General features: G+C 36.1%; 1 protein-coding gene across 7 annotated transcripts in view; it reads left to right on the top strand.

Annotated features, from left to right (window-relative positions):
- ENOX2 (ecto-NOX disulfide-thiol exchanger 2) overlaps nucleotides 1–20806 on the top strand; it is a 384343-nt gene that overhangs the window by 316270 nt on the left and 47267 nt on the right. For all 7 annotated transcript variants that reach the window (XM_054577016.1, XM_054577017.1, XM_054577018.1 and 4 more), the window contains 2 exons: nucleotides 55–161; nucleotides 17573–17687. In XM_054577016.1, coding sequence (XP_054432991.1) covers nucleotides 55–161; nucleotides 17573–17687 — 222 coding nt within the window. The remainder of the gene's footprint in view (nucleotides 1–54; nucleotides 162–17572; nucleotides 17688–20806) is intronic.

The raw sequence follows: 20806 nt of genomic DNA, 5'->3' as shown, positions 1-20806 counted from the left end.
GCCATCCTGGATGATATACCCTGGCCCGATTCGACTGCTGATCTGATGCTGCAGTTGAGCAGATAGTAGCTGTGTACCATTCTGCCTCCAAACAAAAGGCATGGGACCACTTCACAAAAGCCCAGCGTAAAAACATCAGCGTTTGGTGCAAACAAGCTGAGGTTGGTAACTTTTTACTCTTATAACCACAGAGAGACACAGTTTCTTTCTTTAACAAGTTATTGACTTGGAATTTAGCCAGAATTAAATAGTACCAAGCTTCCATGGTCACAACAAGACCCTAATGAAACACCAAGACATGTTCTATCACCTGTCACTGTATCCAGACCAACTTCTGCCAAAACGGTAATAAATGTGCTCAGTCTGCTGGATGGAAACCTTGGTAGTGAAAATGTATTGGGCTGGCCCAAAAGTTTGTTTAGTTTTTTTTTCCATAAAATGGCTCTAGTAGTGCTTAGTTGTCTTTAGCTTCATTCAAAATAATTTTGTTAGATTGTATTTTGACAGCTGTTATATCAGTGTGCATTAGAAAAAAACTTCAAAATTGGTGAATTTTTGAGCAGCCATTTTAATATTGAAGATGGAAGAATATATGCAACATTTTTGGTGTGTTATGCTTTATTATTTCAAGAAAGGTAAAAATGCAACTGAAACACACAAAAAAATATTTGTGCAGTACTTGTAGGAGGTGCTGTGACTGATTGAATATGTCAAAAGTGGTTTGCGAAGTTTCTTGGTACTACTGACATTTTGGCCAAATAATTCCTTGCTGTGGGGCTATCTTATGCATTTGAAGATGTTTAGCAGCACCCTTGGCCTCTACCCACTAGAAGACAATAGTGGGAGATAGCCAACATACTCAAAATATCCAAATCAATAAAGTTATTGGTAAAAATGAAAAATGTGTCTTTTGTTTTATGGAATAAACTAAACGGACTTTTTGGCCAACCCAATAGCTGTGATACTTAAAAGTTTACTTCTCTAAGCTAGCTAGTCATGGGTACAACAATAATTACTGATCTGTAAATTCAGTGTTATTATTATTAGGGCTGTCTTACATTTATTAGAGTGTCTTGACAGTTGAGGCTAAAAGCTGCCTGGTATTACATTGGAGCATTGAAATTTCTCAGCTTCTTTTATCAAACCTGCTCAGCCATCTTTATAGGTGTCATCTTTAAAGATAACAGAGGACTCTGATTCTAGATTAAGGTTGACAGACACATACTTCTCTACTTGTGCTGAGTGACATTTTTAGTGTAACACTAGAATATGTCTGATGTGATTACGTTGCTATTCTGAATATGAGATTTAAAACCAAGATAGGAAATTTGTTTTTCACTGATTTGTCTTTGGAATGGTATCACATATATCTCAAGTTCTTCTGACCCAGCCCTGACATGTTTGATCTATGTATACAGCAACTTTTTCAACTTTGTTTCTGAGTCCTCCTTAACAGTCTGGTAACATTTTATTTATTTATTTATAAATTGGTATATTCCTTAACATTTAAATAACATTTGTAAGGCATTTACATTTTATAAAGCATTTTCACATTGGTTATCTCACCTACTTTCCAATAGATGTGGTATAGTTGGAAAGAACAGTATCTTGGAGTTAGACATGAATCCAAATATCAGCTCTGACACATTCTAGCTGTATGACTTTGAGCTAGTCAGCTTTCTCAGTCTCTATTTCTTCACCTGAAAATTAGAGTTAATAATGAAATCAGTCTTACAGAATTAAATGAGATAAGCGATATATAGATAGGTTGAAAAATGTAAATATCATATAAATAATAAATATTATTTGTTTATCATGAACAACTCCATAAGGGCTAATAAATAGGTATAGTTTCCATGTTTTACATGTGAGAAAACTGAGACAGAAGTATTAAATGATGCACACAAAATTACACAGCTAGTAAGTAGTAAATTCAGGACTAGAAATTCTCATTCTGATATAAACTGCCTTGTGGTCTTGAGCAAGTGATATAATCTTTGTGGACCTCAGTTTTCTAACCTATGAAATGAAGATAATAATCTGTTCTTTCTGTTCTTCATGAGAATGCATGACATAGTTTTTGTGATAATATAAGAACTGTGAGGAGCATTTTTAGAGGAAAATATGCCAAGCCATAATCATAAACTGTCTCTGAGCCATCAGTTTCTTGCTCAGCACAGGGATCTGAGAGTCACTGGACAGAAATTCCTGAAGACATCATCCCAATGGATAGGTAGAGTTATAAAAATCCAGTAATGTTTTTAATTGTGTACTACACAGCAGAAAGAAAGAAAGAGCTACTACCCTTCGCGACAGCATGGACGGAACTGGAGAGAATTATGCTAAGTGAAATAAGCCAGGGTGTGAAAGACAAATGCCATATGATCTCACCTGTAAGTGGAACCTAATCAGCAAAGTAAGCAGGCAAGGAAAATGTGATCAGCAACATTGAAAGAAAGAAGAAACCCACAGAGATGGGAGAAAGGGGGCAGTGAGTTAGCAGGGAGGGGAAAGGAAAGGATCAGATCAAGGAACAGGTGTGAAAGAGACATGGAAACCAACGTGGGGAAGGATTGAGGAGGGGAGGTGGGGGTGGGTGGGGCAGGGGAGAATGGTGGCAGGTAAATGGAGACAAATGTATGTGAAAAATTTAAAAATAAATAAAATTTTTAAAAAACAATAAAAAGTGAACTAGAAGTTTTTAAAAAGAGAGCTATTCTCTTACTATAACAGAAAATGATTTTAGAACCATAGGGTGTACCTTCTGTTGTTGAGCCTCAACAAAAAAAGTTCCGCATTTCAGTTCAAACATTTACTGAGCAATTCTCTTTCTCAAGTACTATGACAGGCAATGCAGGATGAGATAAAATTTGCTTTCAGGGAGTAAGAAGGGTAACAAAAGTGACCAAAGGGAGGAGTAGAATTTAGTACCCTTAAGTAAAAATGTCCAAACTTGTTAGTATAGTGTGAATAGTTTGGAAGAATGAAGATTCAAAGAAAACTATTCAATGTCTTATAATTGTAGAACATCAGAGTTAAGTCTCTACCTTTCCTTCAATACACATACATGTTTATCCCTTTTAGGGGATGGAAGAACCTATCTGAGTACGCCACCCATTACCAAAAGTCCTGCCTTAACAGTAAGCTTACAATGGTTCAACTTAAGATTGTTTCACTTTATGTTGGTGAGAAAGTGATACACAGTCAGTAGAAACTGTACTGCAAATTTTTACTTTTTAATTTTCTTGGGCTAGCGATATGCCATACAATATTCTCTCATGATGCTGGGCAGCAGCAGCCAGCCACAGTTCCCAGTCAGCCACGTGATCACAAGCATAAACAACCTATACTCTTCAGTGTGATTTGTTGCCAGAGTTCTTTTTTTTTTCTTTAATATTGTGTTCTAAGAACATTTAAGGTAGGTTAGGCTAAGCTATGATATTTTGTTGGTTAGGCATATTAAATGCATTTTGACATATGGTATTTTCAATTTATGATGGTTTATCAGGTTGTAACCCCATCATACATAGAAGGGCATCTGAATTGCCTTCTTGTAGGAAGAAAGCAGCCTCTGGTTGGAGTACTGACTTGCCTAGGCCACAACTCTTTGGTAAATGACTTTGCCATAAAATATTCTGCAGTAATATTAATCATCAATGCTCTCTCCAGTTATGTCAAGTTTGCTTATCTGGCGGATATATATTGGATTTTAATTACCTTCTCATCAAAGATATCTATACCAGTGAGCTGGACACTTCTCTGCATTTGTAAACAACTGAGAGCTATGTACCCTATCACTTAAAATTGTAACAAAGCTTTCTTGGCAGGGTGATGAGGATAAAGTACATGGCTAGCGTGACTTACCAAGAGCTACATGTTTTATGATGTGATTCATAGAATTTATAAAAACCCAGAAAAAATGTTTCCTGCCCATTGGATTGGATTAAATTAAGGTCTACCTAGGATACTTCAATCTTGATAATTAAAACAGCTGAGAGTGGGACATAGCTCCAGTCACCTTCCAGTGGCATTACATCCCCTAAACCTAAAAGGCCTCTTCTATATTATAATGGTGCCTCCTTAAATTATGGTTTTTTAAACCTCTGCATACTTTTGTTTGATAACAGGCAACTCTGAGGACTAAAAGGAGGTATCCTATAGAAAGTGGCAAAACTCTCCTCTTAAATTGGAGATGCTGCATAGCATCCCACTGATAATTGGAGCATCCCAGTGACTTAATCAACTAAACTGTCTTTTTTAGACCTAGAAATTGAGGCTAAAACTCCTAAGTCAGGAATTTCATGAAGTTGAAATTTTCTGACATTGAACATTTTTTACCAGTTGCCTCTGGGAATAAGCCAGCTGATGACTTCTTCATGTCACAAAGTACCTATTCCTTGTCTCACTACCATCCTCCTACTAGCAGCCAACATTGTCTTACTGTGGTGAGAGAGGTTATGGAATAAGAATAAAAAGTCCCTGAAGACAAGGAGCACTCACTTTGGCAGAATATGCCAGGCACACTATTTTACTAATGAATCTTTTTCATTGGCTTACTTTCCTGATTTATATGTGTGTGAAGCTCCTGCTGGTACAATTTGAAAGGCTGTTAAAGTAGGCTAAAGTACCTCCCCTTACTAAAAGTTAGTGTTTATACTGACTTTATTGACAGTTCTCTGTGTTGTGGGAACTCTTTCTACAAGACCATTTAAAACCTGCATATTTCTCTCACTGAGAAGCAGGCCTAGATTAGAAGCTGGCCTAGAAGTTAAACCTTTGATGATACATAGAAACTAGAGCCATGGCAGTAGGTAGTAAAAAATACCCCCTACATTATCAGAACAGGAGTAAGGCAGATTCAGAGGATTTTCATGTCAGGACTGCTGGGTTCTAGCATGACAGGGGTCTTGTATCTTCTGCAAGCCTCCATGAAACTATGGAAGACTAATTTGTATACCTTGTCAAGAATGTAAATTGAGATTCTTGGCTGATCTTTGTACAAGTAACCTGAACAATCAATAGAAGCTTAGCTGATATGAGGTTTTGAACCAAAGAGAACAAAAAACACTTCACAATGGGCACATACAAGACACAGGAACTGTAGCTCCCAGTCAGCCAGCTGGAGGGGAGACCGCACCAAAAATGAGCCACCAGTAATCAAAGCGTAAGTACAACAAGAGAGCCCACATAAACTGAATAGAAGGCATCCCTAGAGCATCCAGATCAGGAAATCAAAGGGACTCCACCACTGAGTCCCACAGAACTACTACCACAGAAGTCCACCACACAAAGACAGGCAGTCAAAGCAGAGCAATATGAGATGCAGGAACGAACAAAAAAAAGTCAACTAAAATGGGGAGACAAAGAAAGAACCCCCAACTGAAAGGAAAGGAGAAATCTCTAGAAAAAGAGCTAAATGAAATTGAGGCAAGCAATCTATCAGACATAGAATTCAAAATAATGATTATAAGGATGCTCAAGGAACTCAGTAAAAACTACAGGAAACTTTATGGGAGCTACAAAGAACTTAGTGGGAACTACAGCATCATGAAAAGACACATGGAAACTGTGAATAAGAACCAGGAAGAAATTAACAATACAATATATGAAATGAAGAATACACTAGAAGGAATCAAAAGCAGGCTAGATGAAGCAGAGGACTGAATCAGTGGGCTGGAAGAGAAGGCAGATAAAAAATACTCAAAGCAAAAAAAATACTCAGAACAACAAAACAAAACCAAACAAAAAAAGACTCAAAAAGAACAAGGATAGTTTGAGAGAGCTTTAGGACAACATGAAACGTAACAACATTTGCCTCATAAGAATATCAGAAGGAGAAGAAAAGGAGCAAGGGACAGAAAACCTGTTTGAAAACTAATGACAGAAACCTTCCCTAACTTGGTGAGAGGGAAAGCCATGCAAGCACAAGGAGCACAGAGGGTCCCAATCAAGATGAACCCAAAGAGGCCTACTCCAAGACACATCATAATTAAAATGGCAAAGTGAAAATAAAAAGAGAGAAAATCTTAAAAGCAGCAAGAGAGAAACATCTAGTAACATATAAGAGAGATTCAATAGGGCTATTATCTGATTTCTCAACAGAAACAATACAAGCCAGAAGGGATTGACACATTATAATCCAAATAATGAAAAACAAGGACCTAAGCCAAGACTAGTCTATCCAGCAAGCTTCTCATTTAAAATGGAAGGTGAAATAAAGAGCTTCCCAGAAAAAGAAGGCTGAGAGAGTACATCTCCACCAAGCCAGCACTGCAGGAGATGCTAAAGGGACCGCTATAAGAAGTTGAAGAAAGAGAGGGGGGAGAAAGAAACACAGGTATGGAATAAATAACAATGAACAAGTACCTATCGATAATAATCTTAAATGTAAATGGATTAAATGCTGCAATCAAAAGAGAAAGGGTGACTAAATAGATGAAAAAACATGACCCACATATGTGCAGTCTACAAGAAACCCACCTCAGAACAAAATATCTACACAGGCTGAAAGTGAAGAGATGATAAAAAGTACTCCAAGAAAGCTGACATGTAAAAAAAAATCTGGGGTAGCAATACTTATATCAAACAAATTAGACTTCAAAACAAAGACCATAAAAAGAGACAAAGAAGGTCACTACATAATACCTAAAGGAGTAGTCCAACAAGAGGATATAGCCCTCGTAAACACGTATGCATCCAATAGGGGCACCTAAATATATAAGGAAAATCTTGGAGGACTTCAAGACAGACATTGACAGCACCACAGTCATTGTAGGGAATTTTAACATCCTATTGTCAACAATGGATAGATCTTCCAAACAAAGAATCAACAAGAATGTTGTGGCATTGAACAACACTCTAGATCAAATTGACTTAATTGATATATACAGAATCTTTCACTGCAAAGAAGGAAAATAAACATTCTTTTGAAATGTACATGGAACATTTTCAAAGAAAAAATGCATGATAGGACACGAAACAAGCCTCAACAAATTCAATAAAATTGAAATCATATCAAGCATGTGCTCAGATAACAATGGCTTGAAACTGGAAACCAGGGTCAAAGGAAAAAAAGTCAAAAACATTCAAATACATGGAGACTGAATAATATGTTATTAAATAATGAATGGGTTAACAATGAGAACAAAGAAGAAATGAAAAAGTTTCTGGAAACTAATGAAAATGAACACACAACAACCCAAAACCTATACATACAGTGAAGATAGTCCTGACAGGGAAGTTCTAAGCAATGCAGGTAAACCTAAAGAAGATAGAAAAATCTCAAATAAACAACCTAACCCTACATCTACAAGAACTAGAGGAATAATAACAAAGGCCAGAGTGAGTAGAAGGAAGGAAAAATCAAGATTGGAGCAGAATTAAATGACACAGAGACTAAAAAAAAAAAAAAAAAAAAAATTCAAAGAATCAGTAAATCCAAGAGTTGGTTCTTTGAAAAGGTAACAAACTCGATAAACCTTTGACAAGGCTCATCAAGAAAAAGAAAAAGAAAGAGGGCTCAGATAAATAAAATCAGAAAGGAAGGAGAAGTTACAACTGATACCACAGAAATACAAAGGATTGTAAGAAATTACTATGAACAACTATATGCCAATAAATTGGACAACCTGGGTGAAGTGGACAAATTTCTAGAAACATACAAACTTCCAAAACTGAATCAAGAAGAAGCAGAAAGCCCAAATTGACCGATAACAACTACTGAAATTGAAGCAGTAATAAAAAACAAAACAAAACTCCTAGCACACAGAAGCCCTGGACTAGTTGGATTCACAGGTGAACTTTTCCAAACAGTTAAAGAACTAACTCCTATCCTTCTCAATCTATTCCAAAAAATTCAAGAGGGAAGACTCCCAAACTCTTTCACAAGGACAGTATGATCCTAATTCCGAAATCAGATATACAATAAAGAAAGAAAATGACAGGCCAATATCGCTGATGAACAAAGATGCTAAAATCCTCAACAAAATATTGGCAAACAAGATTCAGCAATAAATTAAAAAGATCATGCACCATGATCAAGTGGGATTTGCCCCAGAGATGCAAGAATGGTACAATATTCACAAATAAATAAATTTAATACACCACATAAACAACATGATCATATCAATAGATGCTGAATAAGTATTTGATAACACCCAGCACCCATTTATGATAAAAACACTCAGCAAAGTGGGAGTAAAGAGGGCATATCTCAACATAGTAAAGGCCATATGTGAAAAACCTGCAGCCAACATCATACTCAATGGGCAAAAACTAAAATCTTTCCCACTAAGATCAGGAACACGACAAGGGTTTCCACTTTCACCACTTCTATTCAGCGTAGTATTGGAAGTCCTAGCCACAGTGATCAGGGAAGAAAAAGAAATAAAAGCCATCCAAATTGGAAAGGAGGGAGTAAAGCTGTCATTGTTCACAGATGACATGATAGCGTACATAGAAAACTGCATAGACTCCACCAAAAAAACTACTCGACCTAATAAGTGAATTTGGCAAAGTAGCAGGATAAAAAGTCAATATTCAGAAATCGAAGGCATTTTCTTACACCAACAATAGAATATCAGAAATAGAGATTGGGGGAAAATCCCATTTACTGTATCAACAAGAGAACTAAAATATGTAGGAATAAACTTAACCAAAAAAGTAAAAGACTTGTACTCAGAAAACTACAGAACTCTGAAGAAAGAAATTAAAGAAGACACAAATAAATGGAAGCACATACCATGTTCATGAATTGAAAGAATTAACATCATCAGAATGTCCATACTACCCAAAGCAATCTATAGATTCAATGCAATCACTATCAAAATACCAATGATTTATTTCAGAGATATAGAACAAATAGTACAAAAAAAATATGGAACCATCAACAACCCTGAATAGCCTCAGCAATTTGAGAAAGAAGAACAAAATAAGAGGGGTCACAATGCCTGATATCAAACTATATTACAAGGCAATGGTAATCAAAACAGTTTGGTACTGGCATAAGAACAGATACATAGATCAGTTGAACAGAATAGGGAGCCAAGAAATAAAGTCATCTCTCTATGGTCAATTAATATTTGACAAAGGGATCAGGAACATAAAATAGTGTAAAAATAGTCTCTTCAACAAATTCTATTAGGAGATATGGACAAGTGCATGTAAAAAAATGAAACTAGAGCACCTACTTACACAATACACCAAAATGAACTCAAAATGGACGAAAGACTTAAACCTAAGCCATGTCACCATTAAAGTCCTAGAGGAAGACATAGGCAGGAAAATATCAGATATCCCACACAGCAATATTTTCACCATTACATCCCCTCGGGCAAGGGATATAAAGGAAAGAATAAACAAATGTGGCTACGTCAAACTCAAAAGTTTCTGCACAACTAAAGAAAACATCAACAAAATAGAAAGGAAGCCAACCATATGGGAAAACATATTTGTCAAAGATACCTCAGACAAGGGTTTGATCTCCAAAATATATAAAGAACTCACATGATTCCACACCAGGAAGACAAGCAATCCAGTAAAAAAAATGGGTAAAGGACCTGAACAGACACTTCTCCAAGGACATACAATGGGCCCATAAACACATGAAAAAAATGCTCATCACTAGCCATTAGAGAGATGCGAATTCAAACCCCAATGAGATACCACTTCACTCTGGTCAGAATGGCCATCATTAATAAATGAACAAACAACAAGTGCTGACAAGGTATGTAGAAAAGGGGAACCCTAGTACACTGTTGGTGGGAATGCAGACTGCTGCAACCACTGTGGAAAACAGTATGGAATCTCCTCAAACGACTAAAGATGGAACTGCCTTTTTTAAAAAGGTATATTTATTTGATTATACTATTGCAGTTGTCTCATTTGTTTCACCCCTTTACCCGCCTCTGCCCTGCACCCCCACTCCCTCCAGCATTCCCCTCCCTTAGTTCATGTCCATGGGTCATACATATAATTTCTTTGGTTTCTCCATTTCCTATACTATTTTTAACCTCCCCATTTCTGTTTTGTACACACAAATTATGCTTCTTATTCCCTGTACTTTTGCCCCCATTCTCCCCTCTCCCCCTCCCTGCTGATAACCCTCTATGTGATCTCCATTTCTATGATTCTGTTCCTGTTCTAGTTGTTTGCTTAGTTTGCTTTTGTTTTTGTTTTTTAGGTTCAGTTGTTGATAGCTGTGAGTTTGTTGTCATTTTATTGTTCATAATTTTGATATTCTTTTTCTTAGATAAGTCCCTTTAACATTTCATATAATAAGGGCTTGGTGATGATGAACTCCTTTAGCTTTACTTATCTGGGAAACACCTTATCTTCCCTTCCATTCTAAAGGATAGCTTTGCTGGATAGAGTAATCTTGGATGTAGGTCCTTGCCTTTCATGACTTTGAATACTTCTTTCCAGCCCCTTCTTGCCTGTAAGATTTATTTTGAAGAATCAGCTGATAGTCTTATGGGAACTCCTTTGTAGGTAACAGTCTCCTTTTCTCTTGCTGCTTTTAAGAGTCCTTATCTTTACTCTTGGGTAATTTGATTATGATGTGTCTTGGTGTGGTCCTCCTTATGTCCAACCTGTTTGCGATTCTCTGAGCTTCCTGGACTTCCATGTCTATTTCCTTCACCAGATTGGGGAAGTTTTCCTTCATTATTTTTTCAAATAACTTTTCAGTTTCTTGGTCTTCTTCTCCTTCTGGCACCTCTATGATTTGGATGTTGGAACATTTAAAGTTGCCCCGTAGGTTCCTAATCCTCTCCTCATTTTTTAGAATTATTGTTTCTTAATTCTGTTCAGGTTGAATGTTTATTTCTTCCTTCTGTTCCAAGTTGTTGCTTTGAGTCCTAGTTTTCTTCCCTTCATTGTTGGTTCCCTGTATATTTTTCTTTATTTCACTTTGTACAGCTTTCATTTCTTCCTTTATTTTGTGGCTGTACTCAATCATTTCTTTGAGCATCCTGATTAACTGTGTTTTGAACTCTGAATCTGATAGATTGGCTGTTTCCTCATTGCTTAGTTCTTAGGAGTTTTGAATTGTTCTTTCATTTGGGCCATATTTCTTTGTCTCGGTGCATATGTTATATTGTAAGGGGTGGAGCATCAGGTGTTCATATGGAGGGGGAGCAACCCACTTCACTGGTTGTGTGCCCTATGTAGGGGAGGGGTCAGAGAGGGAACAATGTCACTTGCTTAGCTCTCGCCCTGCTTTCAGTCACTTCCCCTACTACCCACAAGGGAATTGTGCTCTTTCAAGATGCAGATTCCAGGTGGGTGGGGTTGTGTATATTCTTGGACCCCATGGGTTCCTCCAACAGACTCTCCTGTAAGATTACCAGTTTCTCCTGACACCTCAGTCCCCACAAACTTTTACAGCATGAGGTTTTGAGGGCTTTTTTCCCCATACTGGAACCCTGGGTTGTATGGTCTGTCTCACTCCTCGGTTGTTCTTCCTGGTTTATCCACACACAAATGTGGGCCATCCCAGTCCACAAGTCACTAACTTGCCGTGTGTCCTCTCCACCCCAACTGCCCATCTCTGCCCCTCCTACTAGTCTGAATGAATGTTTCTTTTTTAACTCCTTGGTTATCAGGCTTCCATACAGTTCCATTATCTGGCATTTATGGTTGTTTTTTGTTTTTAAATTGGTTGTTGTCCTTCTTTTGGTTGTGTGAGAAAGCAAAGCATGTCTACCTACACCTCCATCTTGGCCAGAAGTCAGAACTGCCTTTTGACCCAGCAATCCCACTGCTAGGATTATACCCTAAGAATCCTGAATCACCAACACAAAAGAACCTATGCACCCCAATGTTCATAGCAGTGTTATTTACAGTAGCCAAGAGCTGGAAACAGCTTAAGTGCCCATCAACAAATGAGTGGATCAAAAAACTGTGGTACATTTACACAATGGAATACTATGCAGCAGAAATAAAGAAGGAACTCCTACCCTTCGTGACAGCATGGATGGAACTGGAGAGCATTATGCTAAGTGAAATAAGCCAGGGTGTGAAAGACATACACCATATGATCTCAGCTATCAGTGAAACCTAATCAACAAAATAAACAAATGAGCAAAATAGAACCATAGACTTGGAAATAAAGAACAAATTTACAATGACCAGAGGAGAGAGGAGAGGAGGGTAATGGGTGAAAGAAGGGGAAGTGTCAAGCAAAGGAACATGAATAGAGGACTCATGGACATGGACAACTGGGAAGGATTGACTGTGGGAATGAGGGAGGTGCAGTAGGAGTGAGCAATGGGAAAAAAGGTGGGACAACTATAACAGAACAACAATAAGTAGGCAAAAGGAAAAAAAATAAAAGATACCCTCTTGCATACTCTTTAATATGCTATTTATACCGCTAAGCCAGAAGAAAAGGGACTTCGTGATTACTAGGATTCTCGTAAAATGAAATACTGTGATTGCTAAAATAACTTCCTAGATTTTCAGGCCTACCATTCTAAACTCTGAAGAACTGTTTACAGATAGATGTTCAAGTCATCTGCATATTCTTAGCTTAGGACCCACTTACACTAACACTAGCTATTGGCTTTCAGACATCAAAACCCATATAACACAATTTGGGTCAACCTAATTTGTATTTCCAGTATATATCATTCAATAGATATTGATTAAGAACTGATGGTAGTACTTTACTTCATTATATTAAGTAATATCAAAGAATCAAATTTCTACATAAGTGTAGAGGCTACCTCCCTATCCTTTGCTCCTTTCCATTCCTTTATCTCACCCTTTCCCCACTAAGTACCCTAATAATGTTAAAAGTCTGGATAAGTAAAATTTTGTTATACAATTAAAAAGGAATTTTTTTTCTGATCATCAAATTTTTATTAAAAAACATGACTACATAAAAGATGAATTTAAGTCCACCTAAATTTTTGTGCAACTATACAGTTGATAATTAACATGCAATGATTGATGATTTGCTTACTTTATTATAAATCAAATATGTCATCAGGTACACAGATGATTCTTTTCATGCATTTCCTTCTGTCTAGGGTTTCAATTTTATTTTATGTTAAAAGTGCTTTGTCCTCCATTGTGGAGCAGTGTTTGGATTTCTGAACTTCAGAAAAGTTAATTTTAGAAAAGACTCAAAGCCATTACAATGCATTTTCAGATATCACTAACAAGTTTACTGTTTAAATGAAAAATATCATTAGTCTACTGAGGGCAAGAGAGTGGTATAGATATTTTTGGAGGGCTATGTTTCCTTTTTTGATGTAGTCTATCAGTGACATGACCCACTCAATTTCAGATAGAGATTTACAGATGAAAATTTCTCAAAAATGTTTGTGCAGGCCATTGCCACTGTTTTGGTTTTAATTTTTAAATCCCCATTTGAGGACATTTCTTCATTACTTGAGAGAGAGAGAGAGAGAGAGAGAGAGAGAGAGAGAGAGAGAGAAACATCGGCTGGGCGATTCAGGATGATCGAACCTGCAACCTGGTATGTGCTCTGGCTGGGAATCAAACCCTCAACCCTTCAGTCTATGGGACAGTGTTCCAACCAACTGAGCCACACTGACCGGGAAGCCACTGTTTTGCTTTTGCACTGGATCTAAATGTCAGGATTGGAAAGGGGGCAAATTTGGGAGGCACAGCTATTTCTCATGCTCCCTGAACTTCTGTGGCTCAGAGTCTTCCTCCTGCGTACACCTATGTCCAAGCTAGGTGGAGTGCCTTCTTTAGGTAACTGCCACCTTTCAACCTTTCACTCTGAGGTACGTATTAGAGTTTGCTTCCCAAAGTAGAGCTCTTTTGATCCACTGTAGATTACAGAAAACACGGATCTTAGATAAGAGTTTTTATGATAAGGTTGTCAAAAAATTAAAATCTCACTTGGTTTACTTAGAAGTATTGTCATTTACTAAATGCTCTCCATGTGTTTACTATAGTATTGTGCACTTTAACCTCTGTTGTTCTCTTGGCTTTCTATATCATTTATGTGACTTAGTATTAGGTATTTATAGAAGAGTAATGATACACACCTTAGTTTCCTTTTAGCTACGAAAGATTATCCAGTGGTAAGAGGTCTCTAACCAGTTTGCCTGCCAGACTAAATAATTTAGAGCAAGTTTCCTGTTAGTTTTTCTTACCCTCATTTCATTCTCAACTAAAGGAACCAGTAACTCTTATTCCTAATTTATTTTGAGGCATTGAGGTAAAATTTGTCAGTAGGTATGTTATATCTCTAGGGATTTTGTAAAAGATATGAGAGACCTCTAGATAAGCTGTATCACTTAGTTATTAAACTTTTTACACTTCTAAGAAGAGATTATGCTTTCTTGCCCAGGTAGAAACAAAAGCATGCTTTGTGAATGCTGAGCAGCTACAGGGCATATCTTAACTCTCAGTAAGAGCTTTCCACCCTGGAATATTTCCCTGTAATGAACACAATTTACTCTTGAAAAACACAATAACTTTCCTAGAATTAGACAACATGTTGTGAATTGAGGGTTGGTCTTTGCTTATACCCTCTGACAGTCTACATTCTTGTTAGGCAACTAGGAGAGCCATGACTTCTCCTGATGTGGTAAGTTGTACAATATTTGAATTTGTGAGTGTCAAACCTCATTAGAATCAACTTTCCAGGAACAGCTCTTTGATGATAACTAAAACCCAGACTCATGAGATAGAATGAATTCTTAGAAATGAGCAATTTCTTTATTTTTCTCTGCACAATGAGTTTGAAGCAGATTTAGAACTCTTGACATAGCCCTTTAAGGTTCATTTTTCTGAAACAACTCATTATCTTCTATTTTAAGTTATGCCCCTGTAGCACATGAGGAATGCTATGTTAGTATTTCTATTTTTTATTATTTCTTATCAGTAATAACATTGAATAGCTCACTTTTGTAAGAGTATTTTTATTTATCTATAGTGAAAACTTAACAATTTAGATATCATTACTTCCTGATAAAAAGGGATAACAAAGGAGGGTATTAGTTTAGATAGTGATTAACTATGGCATTAATTTTTAATAAAAATCTATTTGAAATATTTATAATCCCTATAAATGAAAGTGGTTTTCACCAAACAACTTTGGATACTTCCTGTATTGTTGCCCATCTGGGGCCAACCTGGAAAAGAATTCACAGCTCAGTGTTGTGGAACTGCTAACGGCCGTCAAGTGGCCTCTAAATGATTGCAAGCTGCTCCAAAGTACACAGTTCTCATGTTTACTCTTTTTGAAAAAAATGACTTTTCCAGTGTGGTCCTGATCATTTCTAATGTTTTCATGCCTTCCTGAAGACCTGTATTTACATCTGGCAGCACTTCCTTTCAGCCTGAAGAACTTTCTTCAGCATTTCTTATGGTACAAGTCTTTGGGTGACAAATTCTTGCATTTACATTCGTCTGAAAATATATTTCTCTCATCTTCATTCTCGAAAGATTTTGTTTCTCTGAATATAGGATTCTGAATAAACAGATACTTATAATTTTTGCACTTTAAAGAAATTGTTCCTGACTTCTGGCATTTATTATTTCTGAAAAAAAACAAAATATTCAAATTATAGTTCCCCTGCATATAATGTTATTTTTTCTGGCTGCTTTGATGATTTCTCTTTTTTTCAGTTTTCGTATGATAAAAATGATATGCAGCAATGTATAAGTTTAAGATGTATAGCATGTCTTTACTTAAATATATTGTGAAATGGCGATCACAATAAACTTAAAGAGTTTCTCTATAGCTTTCAGTAGTTTTACTATGGTGTTCCTAGGCATACTTTTTTGACAAATATCCTGCTTAAGATTCACTGAGTTCTTTGAATATATAAAGTAATGTCTTTCATCAAATTTGAGAAATCTTCATCTGTTTTTTCTTCAAAGATTTTGAATGATTTAATCTCTCCTATTTCTGTGATTCCAGTTAGTTTCTCTCTGTTTTTCAGATTGGATAAATTTGTATTGTTCTTTTTATTTTATAATTTTTATTCTGCTTTTAGGTTCATCCAATTACTTCTATTTCAGATATCTTCAGATACTGTATTTTTCAGTTTTAGAATTTCCATTTGGTTCTTTTTACATTTTCTATTTCTCAGCTAAGATTTTCTGTCTTTTCATTAATTATAAGCATATTTCCTTTACATCACTGAGATAATTATACTAGCTTCTTTAACTCCTTGTCTGCTAAATGCTATATCTGGTTGATTTCAAGTTTGGTCTCCGTTGATTGTCTTTTCTCTCAAGAATGAATCATCTAATCCTAGTTATTTGTATGCCAAGTAATTTGGGGATTTTCCTGCATATTGTGAATATTTTTTCTTTTAAGACTTTGGATTCTCTTATGTTCTTCCAAGAATGTTGCCTTTGTTTTCCTTTTTTTTAATGGTCAATTTACTTAATTAGAGACAAGGTGAAAATTCTCTGTCTTAGATTGCAGTTCAAGACTCAGTTCAGTTCTTTCCGTGTTAGCTGTGTTGTTTGGAATTTGCACTGTGCTTTTGTGGTTCAGGGGTCATGCAGAAATTTGAACAGATGTTATACACAGATTTTGAATTTCTCTATCTTTGGCTGTCTCCTTTCTAAGACTTCCCTCCTCACTTTCCTGTGGCTGTGGTGTTACCCTGAACTCTCTTCTTGATTTCTTTAGGTTTTAAAGACTGGCTTTTCTATTAAAAATTTAGCCAACCTGTGAGGTTCTTTTTTTTTTTAAGGCAGTCTTTAAAAAAAAAAAAAGACTTTATTTATTTATTTTTAGACAGAGGGGAAGGGAGGGAGAAAGAGAGGAAGAGAAACATCAATATGTGGTTGCCTCTTGCATACCCCTTATTGGGGACCTGGCCCGCAACCCAGGCATGTGATCTAACTGGGAATTGAACCAGCAATCCTTTGGTTCACAGGCCAGAGGTTCTAACTCTGACCTGCTTTCAGACTACTATAAGGCTCTTAAAAACTGGAAGGCCCACACCCTTTTTCCAAATGTCAGCTCCTCTTCAGAATATGCCTGCTTTTGTTCATTCTCCACTGCCATTAAGTAGTTAGGGGTTTGGTTTGTTTTTTTGTTTTGTTCTTAAATATAGTTATTACCTGCGGAAGGGGCGGCCTGATAAAAGCTCACTCCTGACTGCTCATTTTTGCTGTAACTTCTAAACCTGCAAAAGTGTGATTAAGAGTTCTGTTGAATACACCTGTAAGAGGAGAGGGAAGAGGATGGAAAGCAATAAAATTAAAAGATTTTACATAGGAAGGTGAAGATGGAAGAAAGCTTAAGGGAAAGTCCAGAAATTCATATGAGGAAGAGGTGAAAGGTCATTCATGGCCAACAGTGCTTTCTAATACAGGAAGGATACAAGAATCAACAACTGCCAGAGCTCTGGGTATGGAAAGGAAGCGTTATACAAGACAGAGTGTACAAAATCGGTTTTGTCCTATTGAGATGATTTCAGCCACAACATGCCCCTTTGCCTGCATCTTGAGTATTCTGAAATTTTGTTATATGTCAAAAAACCAGCTTTATCTTGTCCTTAACTCTGTTCATTTTCTCAACATTTTCATGGCTTTCCTACCTAAAATGAGTACCTTTTAACTTTAGGAAATTCGCAACATACATAATGATGAATTAATGGGAATCAGGAGAGAAGAAGAAATGGAGATGTCTGATGATGAAATAGAAGAAACAACGGAAACAAAAGAAACTGAGGAATCAGGTAAAGATCATTCTGCTTTGTTTTCTTTAAAAAACATATACTTGCAGGAATAATATTTTAAAACTGTTAACACCCAGTAAGTGATGGGCACTACCCCATCAGACTGGAACTAGCCAGAAACAATTGGTGAGGCCATTTAAGTACAAACTGGATGACTATCAACCCTGTACAGGGTTTTCTGTACAGGTTTGTCTCCATTTAGCCCTCACGTTCCATCACAGCACCTAATTAAAATTGGACTTTCTTTTCCTAGAAGCATTGGACAGTTAGTCAGTATTGTTATATATTTGGTTTGGATTTATTTATAGTATGTTTCATGTAGAAACCATAAGAAATCTTATGCATAAATAGGTAACTAGCAAAAGTTTTAAGGAAAATAGTTAGATCCTTACATCACTTATACCCTACACCAAAAGTACTAACAGATGAATTTGAAATTGAAATGTAAAAAAGTATATATAGCAAAATAAGTTCTGGATAATATGGGATCTGGTTATTTAATTTAGAATGAAGATCTCCAAAGACAGAAATCATAAAATATTTTGATAAATTTATAAGCATAAAATATAAGTATTTCTCTTTTAAAATAACAAATTTAAAAGGGAATCTATGTTCATCATGGATATTGGCTTATAATTTTCTTTCTTTGTAGTGTCTTTATCTTGTTTTGGAACCAGGATAATGCTGGCCTTGTAAAATGAGTTTGGAAGTCTTCCCTCCTTTTGAATTTTTTGGAATAGTTTGTAAAGGATAGGTGTTATTATTTGAATGTTTTGTAAAATTCACTTGTGAAGCTATCTGGTCCAGGGCTTTTGTTTCTTGGGAGTTTGTTAATTACTGCTCCAATTTCACTAGTTGTAATCTGTCTATTCAGATTCTCTAATTCTTCCTGATTCAGCTTAAGAAGATTGTATGTTTCTAGGAATGTATCCATCTCTTCCAAATTGTCCAGTTTGATGGCATATAGTTGTTTGTAATATTTTCTTACAATCTTTTGTATTTCTTTGGTGTCAGTTGTTACTTGCCCTCTTTCATTTTTATTTTATTTATTTGGGTCCTCTCTCTTTTGTTCCTGATGTGTCTGGTTAAATGTTTCTCAATATTGTTTATGTTTTTAAAGAACCAGTTCTTGGTCTCATTGATCTTTATATTATTTTATTAGGCTCTATTTCATTTATTTCTGCTCTGCTCTTTATTATTTCTTTCCTTCTACTCACTTTGAGCTTTGTTTGTTGTTCTTTTTCAAGCTCCTGTAAGTGTCATGTTAGAGTGTTTATTTGAGATTTTCCTTGTGTCCTTTTTTTTTTTTTTTTTTGAGATGAGACTGTAATGCTGTGAATTTCCCTCTAACAACTGCTTTCACTGTGTCCCATAGATTTTGGGTTGCTGTGTTCTCATTTTCATTTGTTTCAAGGTATCTTTTGATTTCTTCCTTGATATCATTGTTAACCCTCTCATTGTTTAGTAACATGTTATTTAGACTCCATGTCTTGTTTTTCAGTTTTTTCCTTGTTTTTGATATCTAATTTTATACCGTTGTGGTTGAGAAGATGTTTGTGATTATTTCAATATTTTTAAATGTATTGACCTTGTTTTGTGTCCCAATATGTGGTCTACCCTAGAAGCTATTCTATGTGCACTTGAAAAGAATGTATATCCTGCTTCTTTGGGGTGAAATGCTCTGCAGATATCAATTAAATTCATCTGACCTACCATCGTTTTCTTTGTTTCCTTCTTGGCTTTCTGTCTGTAAGATCTATCCATTGATGTCAATGGACTGTTAAATTCCCCTACTATGACTTTATTTCTGTCGATCTCTGCCTTTATATCCATCAAGATTTGCTTTGTAGGTTCTCCTGTGTTGGCTCCATAAAGGTTTACAAGGGTTATATCCTCTTGTTGGGGTCCTCCCTTTTTCATTATGTAGTGTGCTTCTTTATCTCTTACTATATAGCCTTTGTTTTAAAGGTTATTTTGTCAGATATAAATATTGCTACCCCAGTTTTTTTTCCTCTTTCCATTCACATGAAATATCTTTTCAATCCCTTTATATTTGGTCTGTGTATATCTTTTGTTCTAAGGTAGGTCTCTTGTAGACAGTATATATATGGGTCTTGTGTTCTTATCCATTCAGCTACCCTATGTCTTTTGATTGGAGTATTTAATCAGTTCACATTTAAGGTTATTGTTGGATAGGTACTTATTTATTGCCATTCTTTTCTTTATACCTATGTTTTCTTTCTCTCTAATTCTTTCTCCTCCTCCTCTTCCTTCTTTTTCTTCTCCTCTTCCTCCTCCTCTCTTTCTCTGTCCCATCCTCCTTCTCCTTCTTTCTTCTTCTTCAAGCATCCCCTTTAACATTACTTGCAATACTGGTTTGGTGGTAACAAACTTTTTTAGCTTTTTCTTGTCTGAGAAGCTCTTTATTTCTCCTTCAATTCTTATTGATAGATGGCCTTGCTGGATAGAGTAGTCTTGGTTATAGATCCTTGCTTCTTATCATTGTGAGTATTTCATGCCTCACCCTTCTGGCCTGAAATGTTTCTCTTGAGAAATCAACTGGCAGTCTTACGGGAACACCATTGTAGGCAACTAGCTGCTTTTCTCTTGCTGCTTTTAAGATTCTCTCCTTGTATTTAACCTTTGGCATTTTAATTACAATGTGTCTTGATGTAGGCCTCTTTTGGTTTGTCTTATTTGGAACTCTCTGCTGTTCCTGGACTTGTATGTCTACTTCCTTCATCAGCTTAAGGATGTTTTCATCATTATTTTTTCAAACAGGTTCTCAATCCCTTTCTCTCATTCTGGTTACCCTGTAATGTGGATGTTGTTACACTTCATGTTGTCCCAAAGGCCCGTTAAACTATGCTCATTTTTCAAAATCCTTTTTCTTTTTTCTTTTTTTTTTTTTTTTGGCTGCTCTGATTTTTTTTTTCATACCTTGTCTTTCAAATCACTGATTTGATCCTCTGCTACATCCAACTTACTTTTAGTCACTTCCAGTGTATTCTTCATTTCAGTTAATGCAGTCTTCATTTATAGCTGGTTTTTAATGGTTTCTATGTTCTTTTTCTTTCTTTTTTTGATATAATCTTTATTGTATTTTTTCCATTATCATT

This window comes from Pteronotus mesoamericanus, unplaced genomic scaffold (assembly GCF_021234165.1).
Source record: "Pteronotus mesoamericanus isolate MK-2021 breed Mesoamerican mustached bat unplaced genomic scaffold, CSHL_Meso_final contig_40, whole genome shotgun sequence".
NCBI classification, from domain to species: domain Eukaryota; kingdom Metazoa; phylum Chordata; class Mammalia; order Chiroptera; family Mormoopidae; genus Pteronotus; species Pteronotus mesoamericanus.
Note: the sequence above shows the minus strand (reverse complement) of the source record. Positions and strands in the feature narration are given on the sequence as shown.